At 45.9% G+C, this 23,227-nt stretch overlaps 1 protein-coding gene across 3 annotated transcripts in view; it reads right to left on the reverse strand.

Annotated features, from left to right (window-relative positions):
* Positions 1 to 23,227, reverse strand: part of Prkce (protein kinase C epsilon) — a 559,250-nt gene that overhangs the window by 17,017 nt on the left and 519,006 nt on the right. For all 3 annotated transcript variants that reach the window (XM_029558628.1, XM_029558629.1, XM_008823069.3), the window contains 2 exons: positions 16,726 to 16,914; positions 10,866 to 11,012 (listed from right to left, as the gene is read on the reverse strand). In XM_029558628.1, coding sequence (XP_029414488.1) covers positions 10,866 to 11,012; positions 16,726 to 16,914 — 336 coding nt within the window. The remainder of the gene's footprint in view (positions 1 to 10,865; positions 11,013 to 16,725; positions 16,915 to 23,227) is intronic.

Raw genomic sequence — 23,227 nt, forward strand, 5'->3', positions numbered from 1 at the left:
GGTCCATGATTTCTGCCGGTTGTGTGAAGCTGCATTAAAAACAAACATTTGCATTCTTCTCACACTGCTTAGTGCATTTGGCCACCATGGCCATTAAGATTTGGGGGGCCATTTCTCATACATTAGGAGTGCAGCAGGGCATAGCCCTTAGAAGATTTTTGCCTTTTATCAATGTCCTTGTACATATCACATCAGGCCTCCACTCCAAGATTCAGCAAGCTATACTTACCCGTATTATGTGATGTATTCTATATGCTATTCAAATATTCTATTCTACTCTTTTCTAGCTTGTTCTATTCTATCCTTTTTCAGATTTTTTTTCTCTGAAACTGATTCACTGAACTGATTTGACAGCCTACTAACTGGGTGGATCTTGAAGAGGAGCAATAGGGTACTGGGGAGCCAAGAGACTGACCATGATGCAGAAAATATTGCATGGCTATCAAGGGATGAAAAACTGTAGGAGGAGAAATCTCCCTGCCAGCTGCAGCTTCCTGGGCCCAAGTTCACTAATCTGGGCTCTGCAGTGAGCGGATCCTGCAGGGCAGAACAGGCAGCAGCACTGGGGTGCGTGATGCATAAGAAGCCCATGTCTCCAGCTGGAAGCAGGCAGCAAACAGTGGCAAACGTGAGCTCACTTTGCTGCTGACTGTGGAGTCCCCTGTCACATCCACATTTCAAAGCAGTGCCATTGGGAGCAGATATTGGGGTTTATAAAGAGGGGAACCTCTGCAGTCTGCTTTCTCTACTTCCCAGTCTCCTCTTTTGCCTTATTTATGAAAATGTGCTAGATAGAGATCAGCTCTCTTGGCCTAGGATATATTATTGTGCTGCCTGCTGGCTTTGAAACAGGAACTGTAAACATTCAAATATGTGCCTCTCGCGTCAAGATGAGTTCACTCACTTTCCCCACTCAGCAACAATTTCAGGTTTCCTAACATAGGATCTAATTACTCTAAATTTCCAGGGACAGACTGGAATTGGTCTTGGGCCATAAAAGGTGAGAAGAGAATTTAGAGATGATTTGGGTAAGAAATACTCTCTGGACAAACACTGTGTAGACCGCTAAGACCTACACAGTGCATCCACTCATCTCCAAATATAGACCAAATAAATACCTGTTCTGTATCAGGAAGTATTCTAGGTGCTGGGGGAGTACCCCTGAACAAAGCAGGTGGAACTTCCTATTTCCATATATAAACCACACAGTAGTAACTGTTGACCTTGACTCATGGACATCAGGGGATGCACCTAACTTTTTTTTGTCTTTGCAGTAGCACATTGCTGAAATTTTCTGTAATAAAAACTTAAAAATATAAGCTCCACTTCTCAAAAGATGCTGGATGAAGGAAGCAATACGAATAAACAAAAATAGATGTATTATGTAGTTCCATTTATGTAAAACTGTAGGAAAAACTAAATTGGCAATTTCACAAAGCAGCTCAAGAGCTGGGAGATAGTGCCATTGGTGAAGTGCTTACTATGTAATCTTGAGGATCTGAATTCTATCCTTGGAGCCCACATACAAAACTGGGCATGATGGGGCACACTTGTGACCCCAGCACTGAGAAGGTGGATTTCTTGGTGTCACTGGCCAACTAGACTAGCCTAATCAGAGAGCTCGAGGTCAGTGTAGAAATCTTGTGTCAAAAAACAAGGTGATGGTCCTGAAGAATGACACCAGAGGTTGTCCTCTGGCCTCCAAACACTCATGTACATATGTGCACATGCACCTACACACACCAAAAGGGAAAAAAAAGAATCTTTAATTTTTAAAAAGTAGATCAAGGTTGTTTGGAGCTAAGGGTACCAGGGAATTTCTGGAAAAGATGAAAATGTTTTTATATTCAGTATGTGGGCAGATATGTGAACACAGGCATTTGTAGAATTAATCAAAATGTTATAGTCCATGTAAATTTTATTGTGATAAATTTAAAAATTTTTTGGATTAATTTATTTTTTATTTTATGTGTATGAGTGTTTTGCCTGCAGGTATGCAAGTGCTCCCCTGTCATGCAATGCCTGCAGAGTCCAGAAGAGGGTGTCAGGTGGCCTGGAACTGGAGTTACAGTTGTTAGCCACCAAGAAGGTGCTGGGAACCAAACCTAAGTCTTCTGCAAAAGCAGCCAGTGCTCTTAACCACTGAGCCATATCTCCAACCCCACGTGATAAAATTTTAAATTTCACAGATTCCTTTCCTCATGCAGCATATTTGCATGGAGGATTGTAAGGAACTTGAGGGATTACTTAAATTCCTCACTTCACAAGAAAGGCAAGAAGGTAGTAGAGTTCCAGTGGCTTGCTCAGGGTGGCACAGACAGGAGCAGCAGGAGTCATCACCCCACTGTCTTCTTCCCTTTCAACTCACTGCCTGTGATATAGAACAGAAGCTTAATTCTGGAGTCCAATAGTTTGGGGTAACTCTATTCTGGATTGTTTGGGTTTGGTCAGGTACCCATGGTCCAAGTCTGCTGTGCTTTTCCACAAAGACCGCAAGCTCTACTGCCACCAAACTCTTCTAGTGGAAATAACCTGCTGCAGGAGGAGGAGGGGGGCCCAGGAAAGAACGTGGTTCACTATCCAGGTCATCACAGTTGATAAGCCGACTCTGCAGGGTTTGTCTTTCCATCTCCCTACTCAGGGCAAGAAGATTTCACACTTCACTGGCCTAGCCATTGGCAAGCCTGGGTCAGCTAGATGGACTCACATACCTAAAAGACTCCAGTAATACACTCTGTATTCCAAGGAAAGCTTTCGGGGTACAGCAGGTACCAGAAATAAGAATCCAGAAAAACATGGTGGGAAGCTGGCTTGCATAACTATAGTCAAGCCCTCTCACTTTGAAGATAGGAGTTAATATAGAGCCCTTGATGTTCATTAACTTAGTGAACATTTGTTAAATCCCAGAATTCTAGGCTCATATTTGACTATTTTAGATCAAGTCCAAGTCTGTTACCTGCCCCATTCCCCTTCTTAGCACAAACGATAGAAAGTAAACAGGACACCAGTCCCCCAAATGCAAATGTAGATTCTTTGGGGATTCTGCCATGACGAATGCCCCCCTGGAGAGTCAAGGCCTAAACTTTGGACAGTTGATGCACACAGAGGATCTTATGAACATGCACAGTTGTGCCCATGCACCTGCACTCTGCAATGGCGGGATGGAGTGCATAAGAGATGTAGGACTGACCCCCTCCTTGGGGAGGACTGAGGTTCTTTCTGCTTTTCCCTTTGATACATGAGTCAGCCTCTCAGCACTGCCCCTGCACTCCTGGCTGCTGGACACACCTTCAGACCTGTCTGTGGAGGCAGGCAGGAGGGCATCACGCCTCCAGCAATGTGGCTCCATCTGAGCAGGATCTTCGGTAAGACAAGAGGGCAGGACATGGCCTGACAAGACTCCTGGGACCACAGAGGCCCTGGTTTCCAGGGAGGTCCTTTTCATTCCACCTCTCACTCTCTGCAATTTTGAAAGGCTAGGGTCACCATTCCCCTCCCCAGCTGAGCCAGTAAAGTCCCGCATTTTCCATTAATGCCTACTGTTCCCTAGATACTTCAATTACAGAGTCTCCTCCTGCACTCTAAATTTCTCAAGGTACTGCTATTAAGATGTCAGTGGAGGAGTCTTTCCCCACTAGTCCCCTCCAGGACTGTAACGAAAGGGCCTAGCACATGCTCCACAAATCCCTGTTGACTAGGAGTGATCTGAAGCCCGCTTTCCTCGGTTGTTTATCTCTTCTTAACCCTTCCCAGCTTTCTTTGCACAGATCTGGCTCCTCTAGTAAGCTGGCCCTGATTTCTCCTGCTCTTCTGTCCTTCTATTACATTTAGCTTCACAAGGCCTCCCAACAGAGGTGTGTGTGTGTGTGTGTGTGTGTGTGTGTGTGTGTGTATGTGTGTGTGTGTGTGTGTATGTGTGTGTGTGTGTGTGTATGTGTGTGTGTGTGTGTGTGTGTGTGTGTATGTGTGTGTGTGTGGTGTGTCTTCAAGTGTTGGTGGGGCAGAGAGGGAATTTAGTTCAATAAGCACTATACCGATGAACACACGAAGGCACAGCCCCACCCAACAGCCAGTAAGTCAAAAAGGAAAACTCAGGAGTCTAGTAAAAGACCCAACCAAGCCCAGAACAGACTAGCCAGGGCTCAGCAGTTTCTCTGGGGTGGGGGCATAGGATTAATATGATATAATGGCTAGTCTCCTACTACAAGCCACAGGAAGACTCCTGCAATCAGAACTCTCAGATGGCAAAATTACTTGTCCAGGATGTACTACCATATCTGTTTGGCTAAGAGACATGTGGGAATCTGTGCCTGGAATAGTGTCCACTGACAGCTACCATGTCAAGGCTGGGGCACTGAGAGTCGCACAGCTACATCAGTAAAAACTACTGAGAACAAAGGCAAAGAGAATAAAGATGGTGAGCAAGTACACAGAATAAAAGGAGGTGACTCAGGCAAGATGTGGTGGCACATGTCTCTAATCCTAGCAATTAAGAGGTTGAGACAGGGTGGGTTACAAGTTGGAAGATAGCCTGGGCTACACAGCTCTCTATTTTAAAACCAAAAAGACCACTACTGTGAGGGAACTTGGAAACTTTCAAGAGACAAAATGGCTTGGGAATCCTGTATTAGGTGAGTCACCCCCTTGCAGCACCAAGAGGTGAAGAGTTAAGGTGAGAATTAAGCCTTCATAGGCTCTCTGTAGACTTCTGAGCTGCATCTCTTCCCAGCCTCCTTCTGCCTTCTACTGGCTGCTGCCCTGAGTGGTGGTGCTGCCCTGTCAGCTGAACCCTTTCTACCACTGTGTGGCAGGAATACTGTCCAGGCTGGCCTCCTTTAGGCTTCCATGGTCTTCCTTGCCACCCTACTGGATAGCAGACACTGTGCTGATAATTCTAAGATCCCACAGGCCAAACTGAAAACTCATGGCTGTGTCTGAGTACCAAGCCCAGCCTCCTAATAGCACATGAATTTCCTGCAACCATTAATTACTGGTTCCTAAAGCCTTAGAGGGAGAGGAAGGGGGGGTTATCAGGCTGGGAGAAGGGGTCAAAAATGGAGGGAGAGGAACAGGCACACAAAGCATCTTGGGCTTGCTATTGGTCCTGTTTCCAATTCTATGAGGGAACTATTCTCACTCCATTTTACAGATAAGGAGGTCAGAGGATCAGGGTGAGGTGACGTCTCAAAATCACAAGGCTGTCCTGTGACAGCAATCTTATTCAACCCTAGTTAGTGTTTCTGTGGTCAAAACCAGTCCCCCTGTCCACTCATCCTACCCTTAAGCCGGCTACCTAAAACAGGTGCCTGGACCTTCCACATGGTCTTCAGGCCTGGGCCAAAGCCCTGGCTCTTTGAGGGAGCTCATAGTCTCTTGGAGACCAAGGGCTCTCATTCTGACAAGGACACTGTCCTGGAGGTATCTCCAGTGAAGGACCCGGCAGAGTCCTGCTCCTGATCCACCAGGATGGAAGGTGAGGATCACGTCTCACAGGCCTCCAGCATTCTTGCCCATGCTATTGGGGTCCCTGGACAGGTAGACTAGCTTTAGGGGAAGGTGCTTCCTGCCCAGTAGGGCTCCTCCTGGAGTTGGTAAGTGAGGATGTGAGGTCTCGAGCCCACTTCCCAGATTTTCTCTCAGCACAGCCCAGTCATGCAGGAGCATGCAGGAGGGGCCTCCCTTGGGGTCCTGCCATGCAGCGTGGATGGCTGGATGGAGACGGATCATGAAGTTGAAAGGGGCCTCTATGTTGCCAGGCCTGTGGGCTCACCTACCTGGAGAGACTCCCCACTCTGGAAGCCTTACCTTAAAGAGGGACATTCACACTGAAGCGAACTTGAAAAGAGAGAACACGTACACAAAGAGAAGTTTACTCGGCCAGCATTTCCCTCATTGCCTTTGGCGGTCACTGAGGACAGCTAGGTTTCTGGGGAGGCATCTCTCTTCCTCCTAACTGGCTTGCCCCCATTCCAGGGACAAGGCCCCAGAAGCTGTGATTTCAGAGTCTAATGCTTTGGGGTGCAGGGAATGGGGGTCAGCAGTGAGCAGAATATTCCCATGATCTGCAAGGTTAGACAATACCTTTCAACCATACCAAATGTATTTCTTACCCCTATGGTTCCCAAAGATAAGCCCACCAGGAGCACAAAAGCTAAATGAGATACTGTCATTGGTGATTAGATAGCATCACCATCTTGGAAGGATATTGCCAATGAGAGAGACCAATGCTTAGATATTATCTCTAGTATTATAAGCTTTGCTGGCTTCGTTGACTAGACTCTGTGTTGGCACGATTTTTAGTTTGGTGTTGATGGCCCATTGCTTGCATAAAGTCAGCTCAGTTTGTGGGTGCACAGAGCTGGGGCAGGAGAAATAGTCAGGGGACACAGAGGAGGGAGGATATGTAGGAGTTGGGACGACAGGCAAAGAGACGCTCCATGCTGAAGTAGAGGCCACTGAGTGGGGGCCAGCACAAGGGGGTAACAACCTGAAGCCTGGAAACCCAGTTGCACTCTTAACAGCTGGGGAATCAGAGCAAGGGTTACATAGGCTTAGGCGCCAGAAGCGCAGGAATCTCACTCAGCTTTGCAAACATGTCTGGAAGGCAAAGCCTACAGAGTCAGCAGCCGGTGGAAGTATGTGATGGAAACTGACCAGAGGCCAAATTCCAGCCTCCAATCTGGACAATCTCTTTGGTGATATCTTCAGAGGTAGGAGGCTTCCTGTGGAGGGGATGGGAGCCAGGCCAGAAGCTCTCCTCCTAATGTATCCTCAGCCCCTGTTGGTGTGAGCAGGCCCCCAATCCCCAGCTGAGCCAGCCATGGCAGAGGCAGGTTCAGCATGAGGAAGCTTAGGAGTTCTGGAAACATAAGCCATTGTATCTTGGCTATTCTCAAGTGCTGGACTGGATGCTGTGACCACTCCCTTACTTCCAGCACATGACAAATGAATTCCTCCCTGAATCCAATAGGCAGGTCACCTGCTAAGTGACTCAGCTGTAGCAGCCAGCTAGGGGAAGTAGGGTAATAGCTATTAAGTAGTTTTCTGAGGAATGGTGGCATTCTGATGTGAGGTCAACAGGGCATGGCTTGGGAGGAAGTGGAGCTAGACTCAGAAAGAAGAAACTCACTTTCATGCACCCCAGCACTTGACCCAACTACCCTTAAGGTGTTCATTCTTAGCAGATGGGGGCATTTCTGTACCTGCCGCCTGTGCTTGTTTAACACATGCCCCAGTGTCTCCTTGTGGTTATCATCAACTGCAAGACTGGTGCTGTTTGATCTTTTCTATCACATGGTAGTTTTCCTTTCTCCTGGAATCTGTCTCTAAGATCTCACAGTGTTCGTGGCTGCTAGTGGTCCTGTGTCCTGGCTGCTTCTTCCCAATGCTGGGGTCTTGAACTGGCTTTCCTTCTTATTTAGCGCTCCTAGGAAGGCAACTGACATGTCCTCAAGTTAAAGACACCTTAAGCCCTTGGAAAGCCAGTTTTCTAATAGAACCCCTGGCACATGTGTAGAAGGATGATTTTTTTGGCATAATGCCTCAGTTTCCCAGTATCTGTCTTCCCAGTGACCTGTGTGTGACTATGCATTTGTATAGGGTAAGGCTGCATCGGCTTATAGAGCCCAGAGCTGTCCTGTCTGCTGCCGTCTGGGCTAGGCAGATACTCTCCACGCTATTTGGCTAGAGGAGGGTGATGGCTCATAAAAGCCCAGTGTGTTTCCACACTGGGCCTGCAAAGCTTTCCAAGATAATAAATAGAGTGGTTTAAATTCAATTCACCATCTATTTGAGCCCAGAGGTAGCATAGGCCATTTTTACATTTCAGGAATGAGTTTTCAACTGAGGGATAGAATTAGGATACATTTTTGATGGTTAGCTATATGCAACTCCACCTTCCCTTTGATATTTTGAGCGGTATCTCAGACCCCAAGGATGGAGATGTGATCAAATATTTAAGCACCTTGATTAGTTCTCTAAAGACCTGCGGCTGAAAGTTCTGTAAGGCTCCACAGGATTCAGCCAAAGTGTGACCAGAAACACCTCTCGTACGATCTTCTTGCTTCCTCCCCCCACCCCATGATACCCTACTTCATCTCTAAAGTTCTAATTCTCTCCTCTCAGCAAATATCTAATCAGCCAAATGAATCCCTCCTTCCATCCAGCACAGTGGTCTGGGGGCAGAGTGGAGGCATGTACACAAGAGTTTCCATGGCAATGGTGAGGGCAGTCTTTAGGAAACTAAGACAGATGTTAGAAGGTCCTACATGACCCAGTACTTTCTCTTGGTTTTATTCTCATGGGGGGAGGGGGAAGCCCCCAGCAGCTCACGTGAGTCCTCCAGCAAAGGATGTGTGTAGGGTCCTGCCTTCTAGTTCCAAGTGGAGGGTTTCCAGAGACCCAAGGAAGAGAAGTCCTAGTCTCCTGTGCTCCAGGGTTTAGGAGAAGATGGAGTCTCATCAGATCTCTGACCCAGGGGAGTAGTTCTTCCTGTTGATTCCCAGGGACACCTCAGATCTCCACTTATAGGAACATCTTCATACCTGGCCAGGAACAGCCTGAAGGGGCTCTGCCCAACTAAGCCAAGGTGAAACCTGCCTGTTGGTGGAACTGGTCACATGCTGGCCTGCTCCCATTTGTTCCTTACTCCTTGTCCTCTGTACTTGGTGTTTGGGCTGTTTATCACCTCATACTGTTCTTCATAGCCCTCCTCTATTTCTGCCCTTGCTTTGTGGGTGGGGTACCCATGGATCAAGGTGTGATTCTTCTTAGAATATCTTGTGCTAGAACCCATGAGCCATGCAAGGACAAGATTACCAGGGGATTTCATTTCGATTTAAAGATGAGAAACCCAGCAAGGAGGTTCTGGACTGATGAGGCTTTGAGAAAGGCTTTGCAAAGTGGAATTTCTCAGCATTACTTAAATCCTACAGCCTACCTTGGATCTGAGTAAAGTTTCCCAAGAAAGGCCTCTGGCCACTATTATTTCCCATCATATATACACTAGGAAGTCCATACATTAAAACATCCTTTGTGAATTGTGTTCTCCTCTATTTCCTCCCTCCCTCCCTTCTTTCCTTCCTCCCTTCCTCCCTTCTTGGAATCTCTCTTCGAGCTCCTGGCTTCCCTTGTCCACACTAGGCTTTGAATCCCTTCACAGCTCCAAGGGCTTCCGTGGGCCTCGCTACCCTACACTCTGTTGAGGAAGTATGCCTGGGTCTTCATCTAGTCTCACTGGGTCTGGTGCTCCTCCATGAGTCTGACTGAAAGTGGTTGGTTGATTGACCTAGATTCTCAACCTAAGTTCAAGCCCTTCTATGGGGGACACTGGCATCTGACTAGGCCCTGCTCTCACCTGGGCTTTTGTTGGTTGGGCCTCTGGGCTCAGCTTCTCATTTCTCCAGGGATTAATTAAGTTATATTACAGGGAAATTATAATTCACCCCTCAGATTTGAGTCTTCAGCTTCTCCTTTGCCTCAGCTAGGCCTCTGGTCACCCACTTTCTCCCATATCTGTTAAGCACTCAGTTAATCTTGCCCTTTGAGGCTATTTGTAAGAGGCCCCCAGGCCTAGCTGGCAGGGTGGCGCATGTGGTGAGCCTTCTTCGGCCCAGGCAGCCTAAATGCCGTATCTTTCCGGTCTATCAAACTAACGGTATGACCTTGACACAGGGGGCCAGAGCTGTGGTGAGATGGACTGACTAGAATGGAGGAGAGGTTCACAGAGAGAGAGTAACCTGAAACTTGGCCTTCCCCAAGCTGCGTGTCTCCCAAGAACCACACAGACAAAAGCAGAAAGCAAAGTAGGAAAGATGGCAGACATTAGCACTATGACAGTGACACAACTACCTGCCATGCTCAACTCTGGCTGTGACCTGGAGTATACCCATCAGCTGGAAGTCACCCCCTGGAACATTCTAAGATCAAGGCACCATCAATAATGGCTCCTCAGGAAATCCCCTCCCAGCAGGCTTAAATTCCTCTCTAGGGACCCACCAAGCATACAGGGGTCTTTTTTTTTTTGTACTTGGAGATGGGAGAAGGAAGGCTCCTCTGACAGAACATGGTGACCTATGGCTGACTGATGATCTCAAGTCTAGATTCTTGTCTATGAAACTCTTCTAGTATACCCCATCCCCAGATGCCTGAAACTGGCTGCCCAGATTTTTCTGAATGACTAATTGCTTTGAGCTATAAAACATTGGAATTAAGACATATCTCCCTTAGGACCACGCTGCCTGCCCTTCACATTTCCACAGCAGGTCCTCCTGCAGCACAAGGCCTTGGTTTGCCAGTCAAGTCATAACTGGAGTTCTCTGTTCAGCCTCTGAGTGTCACATACCCTTCCCCACCCCTCACTTTTGCCTGGCACCGCACATGCATGTTTGGTCAGAGAGCAGCCAAAGTATAAGAAAGTATAAGAGATAAGACTGATGGGCCCCAGAAAACAAGCTTTCCTCCTTGTAGGACCCTGGGCCAACCATTCTTGGAGCAGTCACCAAGTTCCATCTCATACTCTGTCACTTAATGCCAAGCATTTAGCTAATACTTTCCTTTACATGGACTCTTTCAAAGAACAATCCCATTTATCTCTTAAGAAGACATAGCTCTACGTCTCACAGCTAGCATCATTGTAATTGATTAAAATAAATAAATGAAGTCTGGTGGAGCAGCCCATATAGTTATTGCTGCAGTACTGTTGTGGGTGTCATAGATTTGACAATGCCCAGGACCTCAGACTCTCCCTCAGGGACAGTCCTTGCTGGGCTATCAGCCGCATCCTAGGCTTCCTTTTCTGAGCTCACATAGACTGGCATACAAATGCCAGCCAGCCACGGAGGGGAAGGGCTGTGGGCTCCACTTACAATTCTCGGCTTGAACGGGGGCTTGATCTTCTTCTGCTCTAGCAGTACCCAGTCGATCTCCTTGAAGAACGGGTGCTGTTTGATGGCATCCTCCCCATTTTGCGCTGCCACACAGCCCAGGCGCTTGTGGGGGTTCTTGGTCATGAACTGTGGAGAGGAAGGCGTGAATAGAATTACTGATGGATGCTCCCAGGCATGGGTCATGAGGGACTGGCTTCCGTGTCACTTGCCACACCTGTGCATGCTAGGGGCCTTGCTCTCAGGGTGCTCTTCTGCTGTTGCATTAGGAGGTAGTGGGTGTCAGACACCATTCTAAACACAGTACAGATATGAATTCACCTCTCTACCCCATAAAGTTCTATTGCTATTTCTACTTTGTAAGGGAGGAACTTGACACATGGAGAAGTTAGTTAACTGAACTGGAGCTGCACAGCTAGCAAGATACCAAGTTGAGGTTAGGATCTGACTCCTATTCTCTGATCCTTTCAGATGCTCATCTTCTCAGCAAAGAGACTGGGGAGCTGAGAATGCACAGCAAGAGGGTGAGCCTTTTTTGAGGTAAGGAAAAATGATCAGGTATCAATGGGCAGATAAATGATTAAATGTACCACTTTCTTTTTCCTGCCCCTCCAGCTTTTAAATTTTAAATATGTAATTGCTACACAAAAATGCCCATGTAGGGACTGGCAAAATGGTTCAGTGGGTAAAGGTGCTTGCCACCAAGTATATAGAGTTAAGTTAGATCACTGAGACCCAGATGGTGGAAGGAGAGAACCAACTCCCACAAACTGTCCTCTGACCTCCATATATACATACACATACAAAATAAATAAATGCAATTAAAAATATTTTATTATTTTAATTTTATGTGTGTGTGTGTATTGCCTACATGTAGGTAAGTGCACCCATGTCATGCAATGCCTACGGAGGACAGAAGTGGCTGTCAGATCCCCTGGAACTGGAGTTACAGACAGTTGTTAGCTGCCTTGTGGGTGCTGGGATTCAAACCCAGGTCTTCTGCACAGTCAGTGTTCTTAACCGCTGAGCCATCTCTCCAGCCCCATAAATGCAATTTTTAAAATGTCCATGTAGGTCAGAAGATAAAAGGTAAGAAAGGGGCAGTCTCATCACTATTCAGTGATTATAAGTAAGCCCAGAGTAATGGACCTTCTATGTTCTAGGTGGTGTTGTGTGACCCTACACCCTGCTGGACTCACTTCTATTAAACCATATCACTTTAACTGAGCAGCTGAAAACCAGTATAACCTAAAAAGTATTTTATAGCTACCAAAAATAAAGGTGTATATCTGCTGTGTATGTGTTGTATGTACTGCATGTATGTGTGTTAGAGGTCAAGTGCAATGTGTTGTGTGTATGTCGTATGCATTGCATGTATGTGTGTTAGAGGTAAAGTGGTGATATGTGATGTGTATTATATACATTCCATGTGTGTTAGAGGCCAAGTGGGAATGTGTTGCATGTATGTGTGTGTTCTATGCTTTTTCATCTACATGTCCATGAGGTTACCCCTGTTTGAATGCCTTGGGCGTCCCACATTGGGAAGTCTACACTCCTTTGGCACATAACCACGCTGATTGAGCGTTCCCTGTAGTCCCTCAGCATTCTCTAAGAACTGTTCAAAACGCTGATTCCTAGGCTGATAGCTTGACCATGTTTTTTGTCTATTTAAATTGTAGGCGGTTTAAACGTCACTTTCCCTCGGTAAAATCTATGATATAGGAGTCAGTCCCATCTGCATAGCATGGGTTCAGTGCCTACCTCCTGTCCAGCATTCAGTAAACTGACTAGGAGGCTGAAGACTGAGTCCTAGGACACAGTACAGAGAAAAAGCAGCAGCAAGATGAGCACTTACTGTTGCCTAGGTTTTCACTGCTGAACTCTAAGATACAAGTGGCCTTCTTTAGAATTCTGCACCACACTCACACAGGTAACAGTCTTCAGAGACTCAGCTCTGAGGACAGTCATAGAAAACATGGGCTGGAAACATCAAGTGACAATGTGAGGAAGTGGAAAGTTCCTCCTCACTTCCACAGCTTTTCCCACTCCCCTCTTCCAGGTTGGGCTAGAGAAGAGCCCCTTGGGGAGCCCCCCCCAGGTCACAAGTTCTCTGATATCAAGCACTTAACATAGCCTGACCTCTGCCTCTGAGTCTCTGCAGGTTGATCATTTTCTTTTTTCTTTTTAAGATTTCTTTTTAATTTTTAAATTATATATAATGTATGTGTGGGGGGGGGCTATGCACATGTGAGTGAAGGTGCCTGCAGAGCCCAGAAGAGGGTGCCAGATTGCTCTGGAGCTGGAGTAATAGGCAGTTGTGAACTGCCCAGTGTGGGTGCCAAGAATTATCTCAGATCCTCTGAAAGAGCAGTATGTGCCCTTAACGACTGAGCCTTGGGGGCTGACGGTTTTCATACTCCGTGCTACTGATGTTTTGGACTGTGTACTTCTTTGCTCTGGGACTGTTCTGCGCACTGCAGGCTGTTCAGCAGCATCTATGGTTCCTTTGCACACCAGCAGTAACTACTGTCCTCCCAACTGTGTTGACTCCAATATCTCCAAACATTGCTGAACATATGACTGATGGGTGGCTGAAAAATTATGGTGCTTTCTGGGCCGCACACGCACACACACACACACACACACGCACGCACGCACACACACACACACACACACACACACACACACCAAAACAAAACAAAAAATTATAAGAGGGCTTTGCTGCTGTGCAGGCAGAAGACTCTTGGGAGGCCGGTTGGGCTGGTGTGTCCATCAGGCTTGGTGTTCTGGCTGTCTTGAGTGCTAGAGATCGGTTGCCTGATGTTGGTGGGGATCTGGAACAGAAGGTTCTAATCTCTTCCCTTGCTAATCACCCAGGGAGTGTCCTTGATGGAGGACCCACATGACAGCTACCCCACGTTACAGCTCCTAAGAGCAAAGACAGGCAGATATGGCATTGAGTGGAGCAGGTGAGAGCCTACTTTGAGGACAATGAAATATATGTAAAGCCTTCTAATGTCTGTAACAGCAACAAAAGGTGAAGCAGCAGGAACTGGTGTCTTTATCTGCTCAGCACATACCTGAGATTCTGGAAGGTCATATAAAATCTGACATGTGAGTCACACCTGAGGGACAGAGTGTGGGGAACAGGCAGACAGGAGTGAGGACAAGATGAAGTCTTTTCACAATATTCTATGTTATACTTTAGGCATGTAAAAAGACTCCTGGAGTACCTCAGTTATTCAAACAAATGGGAGCACATAGTAGGGGAGGACCCAGAGTCAGAGCAGGTCTGAGGGCTCTGCAGTGAGCCAAGAGTGAGGCAGTACCTCAAATTCAGTCATGAAGCAATCAAACAGGGGCCAGTGAGAAATGCTGACAAGCACCCAACGAGGCAGGGATCAAAGTCTGGCACCTAAGAGTGACCCTTCCAGGGTTTGTTTTGGCCCACACGTTCCTTTGAATTGAAGGTGTTCAAATCATTTCACGTGCAGAGAGTTGTTAGAACAAAGCTGGATTCCAGGCTTCCTTTTGAAAAGCCAGGTGTGGTGAGGAGAGCCCTTACTGCAGACCTGTGATCATCTGGAGAGAGGGAGTGGACATCCCCCAGATGGGTGGGCTGTGGCTCTCAGAATACTCTACCTCCACCACACTCACTGGGGGTCACCTGCCACATCACTTTCTTGGGTCTCAAAGGCATTTCACCTTGTACACTGGAACAAAAAGAACAAAGTAGAGACCCAAGACCTATTGCCTTCCATGTTAAAGTAGATGCTGAATGGAGCACCTTAGACATGCCAGGCATTGCTCTAGGCTCTCAGAGAAACTAACCGTATCCCTGTCCTCCTCTCCTAAAGGTTTCTGGTCTTGTGAGAGGAAACAGACTACATATGAAACATAGCATCTCCACGGTATAATTTATTTAGTTTGGGTTTTCTGATTATTTATTTATTTATTTATTTATTTATTTATTTATTTATTTAGTGTGTGATGTTTGTGGGTGTTTTTATACATGTACGTAAGTGCCTCCATTTTTGTATAATGCCTTCCCCAAACCAGAAAACAACATAAGATCCCTTAGAACTAGAGTTACAAATTTAGAGGACAACTTTCAGGAGTCAGTTCTCCTTCTACCTTGCTGAGGCAGGGTCTCTCTTGTTTTTGCTGTGTTGTGTACTCCAGGCTGGCCTGCCTGCGAGCTTTGGGCTTTACCTCCTATCTCCACCTCCCATCTTACTGCAGGAGTGCTGGGATTACAGATTCCCACTACAGCATCCAGCTTTTTACATGAGTTCCAGGAATACAACCCAAGCCATTAGATTTGGATAACAAGTGCTTTTACCCAGTGCTTTTACTCAGCCATCTCCTTGGTCCTTTTTGTTTGTTTGTTTGCTTGTTTGTTTGAGTTTTTGAAATAAAATCTCTAGCCCAAGATGACCTCTAATTCACTGCAACCGACCTATGGCCTTGAATTTCCTGATTTTCCGGACTCCATACCCTAGTTATGTAATCATGAACTGGCTTCATGGATGCTAATCAAGCATTCTACAACTGAGCTACATCACCAGACTTCTGTGTATATTGGAAGGTGGGAAATGCTACGAGGATACATGAAGCAGGAGGTAAGGAGGTCAGGGAGAATGGGACCATTCCATTTTTCAAAGGCATGAGTGTGGGAGAGAGCAAGCCTCTTATATACTTGGGTACCTCTCCAGTGGGAGGCAGAGGATACAGTAAAGGAGAGAGAAAAGTTGCCCAGAAAGCCATAGAAAGATAGAGGAAAGGGGGTGAGGCAAGGGAGACAGAGACACTGAAAAAATGGTTTTTATATCTTAATTTCATATGACTTCTAATAGTCCTGGTAAGTACTGTGGATTTTCCATCTGTCATAATGTGCGGCAGATTTCGTGAATGTGACTGGTAAACTACTGAACTTTGGGGCAGTCTTATGGAGAGCAGAAGCCAGGACTGGAAGCTGAGGTTCCTGGGCTCTGCCCAGAAGGTAATCTTGGGCAAACTGGCAGCTGAGTGTCTCTAGGCTGAGGGACCATCTCTTCCTTGACACAATATAGGTGTCACATTGCAGGAATAGCTGTGTTGATAAACAAAGTATCCATGGGGGCAGTGACAACCACATGTCTAAAATCAGCATGGTTACAAGGCTCATGGGTAGACCATATGTTATCTAATTGGCAGCCATCCAGCCACAGTGACACTAACATGGAAACAGTGCCCTCTCCTCTCTCTTCCCCATTACAGGCCACAATGCAGACAGGTCCCTCCTCCAGAGAAGGAAGGAGGCCCCTACTCCAAGTGTAAATGGCAGACACAATTCAACTTGGGTTGGACCTATTGCCTCTGAGATGCTGGGGGACAGAGGTGCACAGAGCACCATCTCAGGCCACATACGCACATGCTGTTCTTTTCCTAAAGATGTGTATTCATCCCAGAACCTGTTCATTTTTTGGTAGGTGGGGGTTTGAGACAGGATCTTTCTATAGTCCCAGTTGTCCTGGAACTTACTAAGTAGACCAGGCTGGTTTCACTCTTATAGAGATCTATTTCTGTTTCCTAAATGCTGGGATCAAAGGTGTATGCCACTATGCCTGGCCCAGGCCCTATTCTTGACAGCAGCCAGTAAACCCTGCCTGAACTCTCCATGGGGTAGCCTTGAACTGTCATATATTAGTAAGCAGAGGTGGGAGGGAGAGAGACAGAAAGAGATAGGAGAAGAGCAGAGAAAGGAGGAGAGAGAGAGAGAGAGGGAGAGAGAGAGAGAGAGAGAGAGAGAGAGAGAGAGATCTTCCGGGAGCAGAGCCATAGCTTAGGGAAGGTTACTCACAGCTTTTAGGATGCTCACAGCCTCCTTGCTGAGCCAGACAGGGTACAGCACATCATCATGAAGGATGGACTCAAATAGGTCATCCTCATTGTCGGCCTCAAAGGGGGGCTGGCCAGCCATCATCTCATACATCAGCACTCCCAGGGCCCACCAGTCTACTGAAGGGCCGTACTCCAACTCCTGCAGGATCTGTTCAGGAAACAAGCAATGTCAGGGACTACCAAAGAGCCCTACCCCAGTAACATCCCTGTCACCAACTCCTATAGAAAGGTCTGTGACTTCATGTCCAGTTTGTTCTACCATAGAGCAGAACTGTGCCACTGGAGGGAGAGTTCTACATCAGCACCTTCAGAGAGACCTGGGTATGGGAGGCACTTTGCTGGAGGCCAATATCCTCTCTCCAAAGTAAGCATCCCCAGGGTAGCCTCTGGTAGGAACAAGTACCTGTTTCTTTGAGCACCAGATAAAGTTCTTGACTTGCAATTAGGGTTACTTTTTAAAACATAAAGCACATTTTGACCTCAAAATCTGCATTAGGGGAGTAGATGCAAACTCCAAAAGGCACAAGCAAACAGAGTGACTGGCAGCCAGGCAGGCTCAGTTCTGTATCCCACAGAGCTTGGGTATGCTACTAGTGTCCATGTGGACAGTGGTCCAGAATCTTGATCTTCTTTAAATGGTGACAAAATGCTAAACTTACCTGAGTTCCATGCTCCTGGGAAGGAAATGACAGAAGTCTTCCCCAGCATATGGTCCCCATAAAAGACCACTACATTCTTGTCTATGACAGGAAAATACCCATCTCCATCATTCCTCTTGGTTCCCCAAGTGTCACCAATGATCATGTCATTTACCAGCCTTTAGAGAGCCCCAGGTCCCATCCTTTGAAACAAACCTTATGAATGAATGTTATCCCTATGGTCTGGGCCCAAATCCAAAGAGCTCCATGATTGCCCGGTGAATGTTATCTTTGACTATGGCTACCTAGACTCAGGAATGCTCTCTTTTGCTATTTCTTTGGCCAAATGGAGAGAGTAAGAGAGTTAACTTAGGTGAAATGCATGCAGGATGTGCTAAACACCCTTCTAGAGCGATTCCAAGTGACTTAGGATTAAATAGAAAGATGTAGGTAGAAGCATCTAATGACATTAGACACATGCATAGTTTAGGAATCATTTCAACTTGAGATGAAGGAGAATGTGAGAAAATGCAGCTAACTCTACGGTCTTTGTAGGTGGTGATAAAATTGATTAATATGTGGGGTTCCTCCACCCAATGATTAGTGCAGAGTATCTCTAACGTCAGAACTTTAGGCTCCACTGGCCCAAGGTGCTAGTCCAAGCTGAGTTCTCTCTCAACCTCATGAGATCCAGTACCCAGCCTAGCTCCAGGTCTCATTGGTACCACCTGCTTCTGTTCTTAAAGATTAAGGCTATTCTGTATCTCCTGTAGAAAGCCATCTCAGAATTCCCCAGCTTTCTCCCATCCTCCTATCCTAAGACCCTGCCTGTTTTCTAAGGTTTGCAGGCACTGCTCTTGAATGCTGCAGTTTCAGTTACTTTTTCAGTCAGCTTTGTCCTTGAGCATCTGTAAAACACAGAAAGTGAGGGCTCTATCATCCTCTAGAGCCTGCTTTTATGAAAGGTTCATTTCCACACTCAGGACACAGCCACTGTTTCATGTCCACCACTGTGTATATCTTACTCAGTGTACCCTATTAGCTCTGAGGCTCAGGGGGCACTAGATGATAAGGTGGCCACTCTAACCTCACAGACGTGAGACAGCTAGGGTCTGTGCCTCTGTGGTGTGCTGAGAAAATCTATAAGTAGCTTCTTTATGCTCAGACTGGATGGCTGTCAAAATGGCAGAGAGGCCTATGCACCCTTCCCAAGTCCCATTTGAGCATTTTTTTGGGTGACATCTTTTGCAAAATTCCTTTTAAGCTTGGCCCTATTTATCCTCTGCCTAACTGCCTTGTCAGTAATGAAGGTGGTGAGATGGGCAAGGCTTTGCACACTATGGGAAGGTACCTGGTATGACAGCCGGTCCCTCAAGAGAATCAGGGCTGGGGCAGAGGAGAAGGGCAGGTGTTGGGCCTGATGGCATCACGTATGGCCCAGAGCTGATAGCTATTCCCTGGGAAGTAGGGTCCAGGTGTGGAGAAAGGAGAGGGTGCAGGTGGCCAGAAAGGTTAGCGAGGGGTACAGCGTGGGAAGAGAAGTTTTGGCAGAACTGATGCTTCAGAAAGTGTCTCTGGTTTCAGGGCTAGCCTCACCTGCTTGAATAGAGGTATATGCTTTCTGACGCATTCCCACCTTTAATCCCATTAGAGTCTGAAAGCAGCCTGCTGAGATGGGCAGGGCGGGCATTAGGATTCCCATGGGAAAGATGAGGCACCTAAGGTTCCAAAACACTTTCTGACTTCATCGAGGGCACATGGGATCTTCTGGTCTGGTCTCAATTTTCAGAAGTTTCTCCTTCCCCATTACATAACCCAACAATGACAAGACCCAAGGAGAGAGCAACCAAGAGGCCTGTGCTTGTTGTGAGTTGGGCACTGTGCTAAGTGCTCAAGGGGCAGAACTTCATTTTACCCCCCACTAGCCCTTGGTCAAAGCAGTCATAGCTTTCTTTATCAGCTGTCGTTTGCCTGTCATATAGTTGCTTGTCAGGAAAAGTGACCGTGCCTCATGCTGAACAGAGTCTTGCTAGTGGCCTCTTACATGGAGGCTGAGTGGGCTTTTTGTTCATTGTAAAGTGCTTGCTTGTCTTGGGTGGGGTCCTTAACTACTGCCCAGGCACTGACCATGCATTGGGTCACAGAGGGCCTGGAATGGAACATTCTCATGATGAAGAATGAATGTGGAAGATGAGAAAAGCAAGTCCCAGTGGAGAGTCCTTGCTTTCATTTATCCCTCCTTAAAGACTGACTTGCTAGTTTCCTGCTGAGGGAACACAGTAACTAAGAAACTGAAATCACCACTCTTCAGATCTCTTAGAAGACCTATTAGAACTCACCAGCCTCACTCTTAAGCTCCCTCAGGTCGCACATGTGTTGTGGGGAAAGACTGTCAAAGGTTCACCCTTCCCTCAGCCTGCTTTTTTCCTCTTTTCCTTTTAACAGAAATTTTATCAATGTATACGACATGAGAATAAGTTCTAAAACTCAAGGGAAAATACAAGATAAAGGACACAGAGGTAGTAAGTATCCCTTTTCCTTAAAGAAAAATCTCATCAGATAGTCACTAACGATATTACAGTCTAATAAAAGTATATGTAGCAATATAAGAAAACTAGGATGGATTGTTCTCTGCGTAATTAAAATGTTTTCATATGAGTATTCTAAAAAAAGAGGAAGTACCAACATTTCATATCAAAGACACAGAAGCCCAAATCCTAAGGTAGAGGCTGCTACTATTGCCATCAGTACCTACGTGTGCAAGTGAACCCAGTAAGTGCTGTACGTTCACAACCAGCTCAAACAAACATGACAAGGTTCCAGAAAAGCAACATTAGCTCCATAGGACATATACCAGGAAACTATGTCCAACAATATCATACATAGGAACAAGAAAGAAATATGCAATATAAACCATTAAGTTCCCCAGAAGTCCAGTTCAAGTTCACTAAGATTAAGATATCAAAATGATTTTTTTCTACATCATTTTTATTCTTTGAGAATTTCATGCAATGTATTTTGATCATATTCACCTCCCACAACTCTGCCCAGATCCGTCTTCTCTTCCCTTCCCTGCTCACCCACCCAACTTTGTATCCTCTTTTTTAATCCCATGATGTCTAATTTGTGCTTCCCATATACTAATGAGTGTAGGCCATTTACTAGGGCACAGTTGCCATACCAGGGGCCACACCCTTAAAGAAAACTGACTTGCCCTCTCCCAGAAGCTAGCAGTTTCTAATAGCTCCCCCAGCTAGGAGTGGGACACTGGGACATTGTACCCACTTCCCCTCTCCATGCTGGGATTTTGTCTGGCTTGAGCTTGTGTAGGTCTTGTGCATGCTGTCACAACCACTATAAGTTCATATGTGCAACTGCCCTGCTATGTCTGGAAAACACTGTTTAATTGCAGTCTTCTACTGCCTCTGGTTCTTACAGTCTTTCCAACCTCTCTTCCACAATGATCCTTGAACCTTGGGAGAAGGAGGAGTGATACAGGTGTCCCATTTGGGGCTGAGTATTCCACAGTCTCTTATTCGCTGCACTTGATCAGTTGTGGGTCTCTGTGTTATTACCATCTACTACAAAAATAAGCTTCTCTGATGAGGGTTGAGAGATACACTAATTTATGGATATAACTATAAGTCATTGGGAATCAGTTTGACACTATGTCCATTTAGCAGAATAATCATGGTAGTATCTACCCTAGGGACTGTGACCTGTCTAGTAGCAGGTTCTTGGCCCCTAAAATGGTACCAAGTATGGGTTTTGTCTTGTGGAGCAGGCCTTAAATCAAATCATAAAGTGTTTGGTTACTCCCATGACATCTGTGCCACTGTTGCATCAATGGGCATGTTTTGCTAGGCTTGTTGCTTCTGTAGCTGGCATGGTTCATAACTGGGTAAGACTGATGATTACTTTTCTCCTTTGGTGGCATGCATAGCACCTCCCAGCACTTTGAAAGTTACCCAGTAGGGGTGAAGAACCTCTGTACAAGCTTGATTTCTCCAGTCTATGACTAAAGTTTGTGGTGTCTTCAGGAATAGGGTCTTATTATCAAGTTCTGAGGAGTAGCCAAGAGCATTGGCAATAGTCAGTAATGTTTAGGGGGTCTATGGGACGTCATTGACCAACACCTCCAAAAGAGGTAACCCATTCCTAGAACTGGGCTTTTTATTGATTAGCCTGTGGTGTCTAGTAGGGGCATTGCCCCCCCCACCTTTATAGGGTAACTCCAGTCATACATATGCATATATAAAGAGTTTAAATAGTTACTCTATTTAAAATTTTTTTGAGACAGAGTCTCAGGTAGTCTAGGATGACCTGGAACTCACTATGTAGCTTGAACTTCTGCACCTCCTGCCTCTACCTCCTGAGTGTTAGAGTGCTGAAATTGCAGTCAAGCACTACCATACCTGATGGCTAGGCATGCTGTCTGCCAACTGAGCTCTACTCCAACTGCTGACATGTACTGCTTTCTTCCTGGATCAGATCTAATGAAGGCCCTCCCCCAAGGGAACCCTTAGTAGGTCCACAGATCCTAGGGAATCAAGGCTATATTCCTGTGTCTGTTATCCTAATTTTGTTCATTATTATACACACTAAAAAATCCTCTGTGTGTGTGTGTGTGTGTGTGTGTGTGTGTGTGTGTGTGTGTGTGCTTCATGGCATGCATGTGGAGGTCAGAAGAAAATTTTTGAGAGTTGGCTTGCTCCTTTACTTCTACATGGGTTCCATGGATTGAACTCAGGTTGTCAGGCTCATACTACAAGCACTTTACCCATTGAGGCCTCTCACTAGCCCTATAATTATACTATTTATCTCCAATATGCTTTAAACTCTTGGCTTTTGCTCATGCTAAAATGTTATAAATTATCATTAATTTACTAACTAATTCATTCAAAAAAAAAAAAAAACAAACAAACATTATCTAGAGCCCATGGTCTATGTGCTGGATCCCGGGAGTAGCCAGATTAGAAACACAGATCCTGCCCTGAAAGGATTTAGAGCCCAGAGATAAGGAACTTCCTTTTCTACATGGTCCCCACTATGACCCTCCTTGCTGTTTTCAGGAATTCCCTCTTATTCCTATGGTCAAAGGAGGCACTGCAACTCTGTTTCACATCCAGATGATCCTATGGTCAAAGGAGACATAAAACATTCTTTGCAACTCCATTTCACCTCCAGATGATCCATGAAGCCTTCCCACACCCTTGCTGGTATCCTCTTGTTTTTAGATACCTTTTCCTACTTACTTATGTCTTACTATGTCTAGAACAAAAGTTTCTTTCAAAGAGTGATCAATGTCTCAATCAACTCTTCATCAGTATTTTGCTTTGTCAAGTAGGTGCTCAAACAATGCCCAATGGAAGGAAGTAGAATCCAGATGTGCCAATTCTCCACTTCAGGCGATACTTAATGGGAGTGGTATCTCCTTCCCATCTAACATGTCTCAGAATTATCAAATAAATTTAAATTGATATCTATGGGAATTTGACTAAATCTGAATCATCCATGCTAAATATCTCTTGGTTTGGATCAGACTGATCTGGAGGGACTCAAGCCAACAATCACCTTATGAAGAGCTAAATATTCCCTGAACTTTCACACAACGTAAACCCATTGATGAGGCTCATGGTAGACGTCACTTATAATACTCTCTTCTTGCTCTATGCTGTGTGCACTGTGTAGACTTGCCATCTCAGTGGTAATGCCAAACTGTTCCCGGTTTCACTGTGAAAATTACATCCAATAAAGCTAATTGCTATCTTTTCATTTTTCTGATTAGTATGAAGCAAAAGCAATGCAAGACAGCACATTTCT

The sequence above is a fragment of the Nannospalax galili genome, unplaced genomic scaffold, assembly GCF_000622305.1.
Source record: "Nannospalax galili isolate Female #2095 unplaced genomic scaffold, S.galili_v1.0 scaffold286, whole genome shotgun sequence".
Classification (NCBI taxonomy): domain Eukaryota; kingdom Metazoa; phylum Chordata; class Mammalia; order Rodentia; family Spalacidae; genus Nannospalax; species Nannospalax galili.